The 9,603-nt window shown below is 35.2% G+C and overlaps 1 protein-coding gene across 1 annotated transcript; it reads right to left on the reverse strand.

Annotated features, from left to right (window-relative positions):
- Positions 1-4,712: 4,712 nt before the first annotated feature.
- On the reverse strand, positions 4,713-8,632 carry LOC133290150 (tryptophan aminotransferase-related protein 4-like). The gene is made up of 5 exons (XM_061488205.1): positions 8,436-8,632; positions 7,175-7,469; positions 6,348-6,640; positions 5,607-5,887; positions 4,713-4,906 (listed from the first exon to the last, which is right to left on the reverse strand). Exons 2-5 carry the CDS (start codon positions 7,436-7,438, stop codon positions 4,713-4,715), a joined length of 1,032 nt encoding a protein of 343 aa, XP_061344189.1. The 5' UTR covers positions 7,439-7,469; positions 8,436-8,632.
- Between the last annotated feature and the right edge of the window lie 971 nt (positions 8,633-9,603).

Genomic DNA, 9,603 nt, shown 5'->3' on the forward strand with positions numbered 1-9,603 from the left:
CATGAATGTTCTCATCTTCATGAAAGATCACATCTCGACTTCTCACTATCTTCTTATTGATTGGATCCCAAAGTCGGAACCCGAACTCACATCTTGGCGAACTAAGATAGATGCATTCTTTTGTCTTCGCATCAAGTTTTGCCCTTTCATCTTTAGGGATATGCATGAAATCTCGGCATCCAAACACTTTCAATTGATTATAGGCCGCTTTCCGATCTGTCCAGACTTCTTCTGGAATTTCTCCTTCAAGTGGCCGTGATGGTGAGAGGTTGATCAAGTCAACAGCTGTTTTGACGGCTTCTCCCCAGAATGATTTCGGCAATCTGGCATTGGACAACATACTTCAGACCTTCTCTTCAATAGTTCTATTCATCCTCTCAGCAAGTCCATTCAACTGTGGAGTCTTGGGGGGCGTCTTCTCAAGTCAGATCCCGGCTGCTCTGCAATATGCATCAAAAGGGCCGCAATACTCACCACCATTATCAGATCGGACCACCTTCAATTTCTTGCCAGTCTCTCTTTCAACCATTGCATGGAATTCTTTAAAGGATTGGAGTACCTGGTCTTTAGACTTCAACAAATATACCCATACTTTGCGGGAATGGTCATCAATAAATGAAACAAAGTACTGAGCTCCTCCAAGGGATCTTTCCGACATGGAGCAGACATCAGTATGGACGAGGTCAAGAATATACCTGCGTCGTCTGGGTTGATCCGGTCTCACAAAAGAAACCCGGGGCTGCTTTCAAGCTAGACAATGCGTGCAACTCTCCAACACTTGGCCTTTCAACCCAGTCAGTAGTCCTTTCTTATGTAGGATTTGGAGCCCTTTCACACTCATGTGGCCGAGGCGCTTGTGTCATAGCTCCAAGCTAGGTTCATCTCGGACAGAATTGGCTTCTTCGCCATTGATCTTTCCTTGCATCACGTACAAGGAGCCTTCCTTCTTACCTCGGGCCACGACCAAGTTTGCCTTGGTCAACTTCCATCTAACACTACCGAAGTAGTTTACTAACCCGGCATCATCAAGTTTGCCTACCGAGATTAGGTTTAAACGCATGTCAGGAACATGCCTTACATCTTTCAACATAAGTCGGCATCCGACATCCGTGGTCAGAGTTACATCACCGACACCAACAATCTTGCTGGTCACTTGATTTCCCATCTTCACGACTCCAAAATCACCACCTCGGTAAGAGGAGAAAAAACCTTTGTGTAGAGTAACATACCTGGTTCGCCGACTTGTGAAGCTTGAAGACAAGGACGACATGAGCATGATTGAACACCTCAACACCTATAAAGGTATTGTGAATCAGCTGTCAAAATCTGAGATGAAAATCGATGATGAGATGCAGGCTTTGCCGCTGTTGAGCTCGCTGCCAGAAAGCTGGGATACTCTGGTGGTGACTTTGAGTAATTCAGCTCCAGAAGGAGAAGATGGATGTCGTGACAAATAGTCTTTTGAGTGAAGAAGTCAGGAGAAGAGAACGAGGTGTTTCAAGCACGTCTGAGGCGAACATTGCTGAAAACAAAGGGAAATCCAACTCCCGTCGTAGAAGAAAAAGTCGGGGTCGAGATCGTGACAGAAGAGGAAAATCTAGAGGTCGGTCAAAGCCGAAATATGAGTTTAAGTGCTTTTACTGTGGAAAGACAGGCCATAAGAAGCCAGACTACTGGACCCTGCAGAATGATGAGAAGAACGACTCTGTGAAGCCGGATCAGATTATTTCCAAGAAGAGGGAAGACAAGAGCACCACTGCGGTGGCTGCCAACCCGGATGCCGGGATATTCCTCCTTGGTGAGGATAATTATTTGAATGTTGCATATGATGACTGCACCTGGATTGTTGACTCTGGTGCCTCCTTCCCTGGGAGTCTTCCTCTGAATCATGGACTCCAACTTCGTCCACAACTCATACGCGTTCGTGAACTCGGACACGTGCTCAAAGAGGCTTTTATCAATATATTTCCTGATCGTGGCTACCGCCTTCCAACTCAGGATCTCCCACTCCTTATCAGTTTTGCCTGCCGGTCTCTCATCAAGGATAATGGGCTCATGTAAATCTTTACAGTAGAAATGATCTTCCATTATCAGTCTCCAATTGGTGAAATTATCTGCGGTCAACTTGAACATGTCTCTATCATTGGTTATGCCACTGGTCTCCATCTCGTCTCCCTCGGAACCTGTCGAACTCGGGCTCTAATACCACTGTAGGGAAAAAACGGTTCCCTCAGATCGGCTCAGGAGCCTTTTGTGCGGAAGTCAATCAACAAGATCCTGATCTCGGATCTCGGCAATACCTCGGCCTGAACTTTACCAAGTCTGACAGCGCAGCGGAAAAATCAAAACGAAAAACAGGAGAGAGAAAGGGAACACAACTAGTTTTAACGTGAGAAAACCTTCATCAATAAAGAAGTAAAAACCCACGGGACCTAGTCCAGATCAAAAAATCCACTATGAAAATAATGGTTACAAATAATCAGAATCACCAATATGGTGGTTAAGTCAACCTCTCCAACAATGGTGATAATCAAACCTCCCTAGAGATGTTTCACTCAAACTCTCTCTAGAGATCTCTCAAATACAAAGCATAAAGCTTTGCTCAAATCTATCAAATAGTTCTCTCAAATTTTTTCTCTCTAATCTCTTAACCTAGCCTCCACCCTCAGCTAATGAATATATAGAGGAGGTGAGATCTAGGGTTAGGATTTTTAGGAAACCCCTCGAAGAGCTTGAGCTTAGCATTGAAAGAGGAAGCCCAACAACTGGATCTAAATTGATATAGAAATATATCATTGGAAATCTTCGGCGCAAATTAGTTAAACATTAGGAAATGTAAGCTACTATAATTCACCTGGATAATTGACTTAGGTTGATATAGCAAAGGTTGAGTATTGTCATTTAGTTTAGGTAGTGTTTGGTTCAGGTGTTTTGCTGAGTTTCCCATCAAAGTGATTCTGACTTTGTCTAGTGTCCATGTTTGGTTAATTGATTTGATGAAATTTACCCATCAATGCCAATTGCCTATCTATCCAGTATTGCATGTTATTTGTGTGAAAAATACTGTTCCGGAAAGCACTTTGAGAGGTGGTATTTTTCTGAAATCTCGATAAGTTTATCAAGTGGTAAAAACGGTGACCACATTACCCCTGATCAAAGTTTGCAGAAAAGGGTACATCACTCAAGATTGTTCGCATCAGAATAGGGTGGAAACTAGTATGAACCGCGTGAATGAAAAATTCCCTTGCTATTATCATCTTTGATCCAATGGCCACTGTCATTTCTCAGCTCTATGATTTTGTTTTTCCTCTTTCTAGAGATGGTAGTACCTTGTGTTCCACAATACAAGGTAGTTTCTTGGATACCCAAAAGCCTACAGACAAGGGTTTTGGTCCCTTCAGCTATGGCCCTCCCTTCACTTCCATGCATTATGCTTTGCACGAAGATGAGGTAAGCAAATGGATGTATCTCTTTCATCCCTTGTCTTGGTTTTATGGCAAAAGAGAAAACTTTTTAAGGAACTTTCATCCTTTGCAGTAAGAATCGATTTTTGTTATGTTAAGTGGGAGGTCTTTTTTTCAACTATTCGAATAATACCAGTTTGAATTGAAAGCAAAAAGAAAGAATAATACAGGGTCAGCTTGGAACGAGAGACAGAGACGACACAAGAGATGGACTAAGATGGAGCTCCATTATTTATTGCCGTTGGTACATTTGGTTTTAATACAGGGTTATTTTTGAAAGGATAATTTCGTAATTTCAAGAACTTTTCCCATCAATATTTTATTTTCAACCAAACACACTTTCAGGATTTTCATTTAATTTCTCTGGTAAAATTTTGTCCAACCAAACATCTTTTTTAAAATTTTCCTATCTAACTCACTTTTCTCGCAGATTCCTATCAATTACTTTTTCCTAGTAAAAAAAATTTAACCTGAACCAAACACCCCCTTAATGTCTTTGAGGAAATCGAAGCCTAACCCATTCGTAACAGTGATATCCTCCTTTTATTTCATCTTCTCTTAATATTGTTAGATTTCCATCGTTTTAATTATAGAAGCTATCTGTACTTTTCATTACATAATTGATCAATGGTTATTCTCTTGCATGCACTAGCTAATTTTACAATGTGCTTCACTAAGCAATTTTCTCCTTGGAAACATTTCCTTCTCATTCCATACTATCTAATTGATCGTGTATATTTTAAGGAAAAAGTTGTCTTTTTAAAGGGCATGTTGTGTCCTTTTAGCAGTTATAACTATCTACTACGACTAGTATATATATAGTGATAATACTAAAGTTGTATTTTTTTTTCTTTCTTGAGAAGCTGACTGCTGATGTGAAAAGTGAAAATAGTACAACTTTAATATTATAACTATGTACTACCATAGTACATAGTTATAAATGCTAAAACGACACAATCTTGTATCCTTTAAAACCACACACGTTAAACCCATATTTTAAAGTGTGTTTATTGACTCAATTTACATACACACTTTGAGCACATCGTGTATACTTTCACTACAATCTTCTTAACTTTCTAACTCTACTTATTTCTCCTATTTGTATCACTATCTAACTGCAATACTCAACTGCATTGTTGTATAGGCATTTTAATTCTTCTGCTGCAATGCTCAACTGCATAACTGTACTGTCATTTCAGCTTATATCCTATCATATTCTGACACTGATTGTTAATTTTATTTGGGTCCCTACTCTTTAGAAACAAGATTTCTTAGCTTGTTTATTAGAATCTCAAAATCATCTTGGCTCCTAGTGAGGCTGAGACGCACGTGACGATTATCAGCACTATAGACACTGCCTTGATTGCCATTGATTCCTGCAACTTTTAGGATTTCATAGCAATTATTGTCTTCTTTTCTCTCGCACTTCAACCAAGCATATGCTGCATGTGAGGAAATTGAAACCAAAATATTTAGTAAAGACACAAGATGTTTCATTACATGTATTTTACTCAAACAAAAAAATTATGCGATATATTTTTCTTATGTTGTAAGGTAAAAATTACCTCATGTTATAGAAATAAAAGTATAAATGGGACCCATAGATAAGAGGAGAGAAAAAAAAGAGTGGTGGGACCCAATCTCTTTTTGTGTGTAGGATAATTGTTTATCTCATATTGGGGTGAAATTAAACTTCAATAAAATTCCTCGTAAAATTCATGAAATGAGTAGTGTAAGACCTGATCAAAATTGAGAAGGTCAACAAAAATATGGGAAAAACTATTCTTATGCTAGATGTGATAAATTTTTCTCATACACACTCCTTCATTAATTGTTCCACATTATTTTTTTCTTTTTATTTTTTAGATGATGGAGCCCACAAATTTATCTCTATAACATGAGATAACTTGTCTCCTTTAATATGAGATTAATAAAACTCTCAAAATACATATTCATAAAAGTGCAAGGGACAAATCCCAACAATGCACAAGATTTCAGACTTAAGGATAGGGATGATGGTTGATTATATGTAATTTTATCCTTATATTTTTTACAAATAGTTTGTGACTCTAATTCGTGAACTTTCTGTAAAAAAGAACAACTTTACTAGGTGGCTCGACCTAAAAAATAATTGACATTTACCTGGTGAAGGATCCCTACTCCTCTTGAAAAAGGAGCAGTATTGGGGAGATAGTTTCTGTAGAGAAAAACGTTTTGACTTAGATATGATTTGTTTCAGCCTTATCCAGCGATCTCTCATGGCTGTATAAGCAAATTGGAATATTTCTTTTCCATCTCCTTCGAGAACCACGTCCAAAAGCTTTAAAGCCCGTAGCTGAGCCTCACGAGAAACTCCAATAGTGTTTAATTGCAAATATGTTAACATCTTTTGATATACAGCCTCATCCTTTATTATTGCCCATCTGTAAAATGAAAACACAACAATACACAACAATCTTGAACATATTTTTTTTTTTATCTTTTAATAAAAGGTTCCTTTTTCTTTATGTTGCTGCAAAACTATTTTTTTGCAGCAACCTATTATAATCTTAAAGTTTTTTCTTTTTTTTTGGAGATAAGCTTTTTTTTTCTCTTCATAAATTGTCTATTGACTGAAAAAAAAAAGAAAAAAATAACTTTACGATTATAATTATATATTCTCAAAAATACATAATTATAATCGGTTCTTGCAAAAAAATTTTTATAAGAATAACATTTCCCTTTAATAAATTTATGAACAGAGGGTCTGAAGCCTACAAATTCTGTCTATCAATCAAATATCAAATTACCAATACCAAAGTCAATTTTTTATTTTTTTACTGGTTTATTGATTCAACTAATTCAGTTCGAGGATGACCAACTATTCAAAATAGCATAACTCACCCGAATCTACTGCCAGCATGGCCTGTCAATTTGGAAATTGTAAACACCATGAGATCTTCATGAGCTGGTGAAGGAATAGCAGTGAAATGTGGCCAATAATAGGCACGATCATAAATGGTTTTAACATTTGGGCCATGAAGAACTCCCTTAGTCAACTTTCCATCTGGATTGTTTGGTGAAGTCACAAACTCAATAAATCTTGTGGTTTGATCTGAGATGTTCTTCCACAAAGATGTGTCCCCTTCAAATCTATAATCCCTTGAATTAAAAAGCTCTGTTTGTGTTCTGTAGCTCTGTCAATAAAAGTTTATGATGAGTTTATTATGTTACTAAATAGAAGAGTTAAAATTGATAACAAAAAAACCCTTACTCTCAAATCAATTATCAAAATAACAGAAAATTCAACAACGAATAATTAAGAAAAATGTTTCACTACTCCCAAAAAGTTGTCATTTTAAACTGAAAGATTAAAAAATTATAATGATAAAGACGACTGTAATCATGAAATAAATTAAAATTACAAATACACATTGATTTTTGTCCCAAAACGACATCGTTTTGTACTATAACTTATTTGCATTCACCGCATACAAAACGAACTCGTACTTATAACCTTAAACACCCTTTTCAGTTTATCATCTATCTATTAATTTCATGAACTAAACATAAATCCTTTTAGATACCAGTATCTAAAAGTCTAATATGTCCAACTAATTCGGTTTTAGATTTGAGCCTCTCCATTCTTTTCAGGAGTTTGCAAAATCTACTGTCATTTGGATATTAAACATAAATCTATACATGAAGAAAGGAGTATTAATGGAGCTCACTGGGAAATATGGGGCTGTGGCTACCACTTTTGTTGGAGATGCTGAAGAGTTAGGAGACAAGGCATAAACAGCAGCATTAAGGAGTTGGGTTGAGCCACCTCCAAATATGATGTACCTTCCATCAGTGACTGCATTTCCAACAATTTCATGAACTTTTTGGATGTGCTTCACCAAAAGTTGTGAGATGTATGATCCATCACTATAGGTGTAACCCATTCTGTGCCACCCTGACACTAAAACTGCACTACTTGCGGCATGTTGCATCCAAAATGGTTCCAAAAAATATAGATCCCCACTGCAATAATTAAACAGATCCAGTAAATGGTCTGATCACAAACATCATACTTACAATGTTCTCTTTTGCCTCTGTTTTGTTTGTAATCTTGAACTTTTTGAAACAATTAAGTCTAATTAATACATTTATAATGAACTTTTGTCAAATGTGAATTTAAGCAATTAAATTATGAAGTTATATGATATATGCCTTATCGATCATGTATATTAAATTTTATATGAATCAAACATTCATTAGAATTTAATTTAATGATAAAAAATTATTTATTTTTTGAAAATATCATGACATTAGAATAAAGTAGTACAATAAAATTTTACAAACTTAATCTATTTCATGAAAACTTTTTTTTGGGAGACTATTTCATGAAAACTTTTAATTCAAAGGTTAAGTGGATTTAAATTTAACATATAAAAAAAAAAAAAATTAATAACGGTATAAATATACCATGCACACACGCATAGGTGTCAAAAAAGAACAATTCAACATTCCATTTGTCATAATGGAAATTCAGGAAATTTTATAAGACGGAGAGAGGAAAACAAAATTCACTCTAACTTAGACAAGACAATAAATTGGAGAAGGTTATATTTATAATTTTTTGTTTACAAACTCTTATAAACTACACTATGTCTTATCGGTAAGATATTGTTGATTAAAGTCTTACCGGTAAGACATAACGTAGTTTGAAAAAAAAAAATTTATTAATATAACCCTCCTCCAATAAAATAGTGGGTTGATACGTAACTAGATTTAATGAACTCTCAATTTTTTTAGTACATAAGGAATAACAAGAACAAAAGAAGGCAAACTTATGTTACATTACCTTTTTGTTAAGTCTAAATGTAATATAAGACAGTTATTTGATGAATTTAGGGATAGAGAAAGGAGCAAAATTAACTACTATTGCAATGGGATCATTGGTTAAATTAGAACTTCAGATCAAGTTTGTGAGAAAGGTTAATTTACCCTCCAGCATCGGCAGCACAATCAGATAAAAACTTGGAGCAATCAGAGCCACCATAGCATGGATTGCATTCACAAACAGGGTCATGTCCATTGAGAATCAAACCATCTAAGTAGGCTCTTCCATGTCCTGAGCATGGTATGGCTGCCACATCATCTGCTTCTTCAGCAGCTCTGGTGCTCCATGTGGGTTTCCATTCTCCTCCACAAACTAACATGTTTGATGCTGTCAATACAATTATGATTGTTGCAGTGAATGGTAAATACATTGGACTTGTCTTTTTGTCCATTCTCTTTAGGAAATCTTCAAGCAATTTCTATGTTGTACTTTGAGATTTCTTAAACGATGTGGTTCATGGCCATGCATTTATATAAAAATAGAGGAATGAGCGTTTGAATTTTCAAAATTATGGACGAGGGCTAGTACTAGCTAGAGTTTATGAAGTGTACTTTTTCTGTGCTGAAAATTTGTGCATATGATATATGCAACGTTGATTTCACTTGGTTCATTATATATTATGTTGTCATGATTCAAGATCGATCAGAACAAAGAATTTTCAATTCAAGAATCAAGATTTCAGTATTGAAATTTTAAATCACTTCCATGAAAAGCACCAACACTTCATTATTTAAGTTATTTTGTTGTTTGAATTGTAGGCATGAAATTTAATTAATTACACCTTAATTAACATATATATTATCTGTTGTTATATATATTTATATTAGTAGATAATGGAGTGGCCATCAACTTTATTTGAGAATTTGAAAAAATTAAGAAAAACATATTTTAGATTACGGTTTAAGACTTTATTATGTATAGGGAAGAGTGAAAAGTTATCATTGACCCTATAATACAAATATTAAAATGGTTTACCTTAATTTAATTATGCAATTCACTTATAAATAAAAAAATTTGCTCATCAAAAAAATAGAATAAAATAAAATGAATAAATAATAAATGCAAAACCAATTATGAACATTGTAATTTGGCTTCACCGGGTTCCAACATATTTGTGATTGATGCGATGAAAAAATTAAAATTACTCTGTCTTAATAAAATATCTGTGATTGATTGAGTTTAATTTTGAAAATACTTTTGAAATTATAACTTTATTTTAGAAAATCATTTGATTGAATTTGAAAGTTTTAGATCATAAGGTTATCACAGTTA

This window comes from Gastrolobium bilobum, unplaced genomic scaffold, assembly GCF_033153095.1.
Source record: "Gastrolobium bilobum isolate Gb01-03AN ecotype WA unplaced genomic scaffold, APGP_CSIRO_Gbil_v1 utg9713, whole genome shotgun sequence".
Taxonomy (NCBI): Eukaryota; Viridiplantae; Streptophyta; class Magnoliopsida; order Fabales; family Fabaceae; genus Gastrolobium; species Gastrolobium bilobum.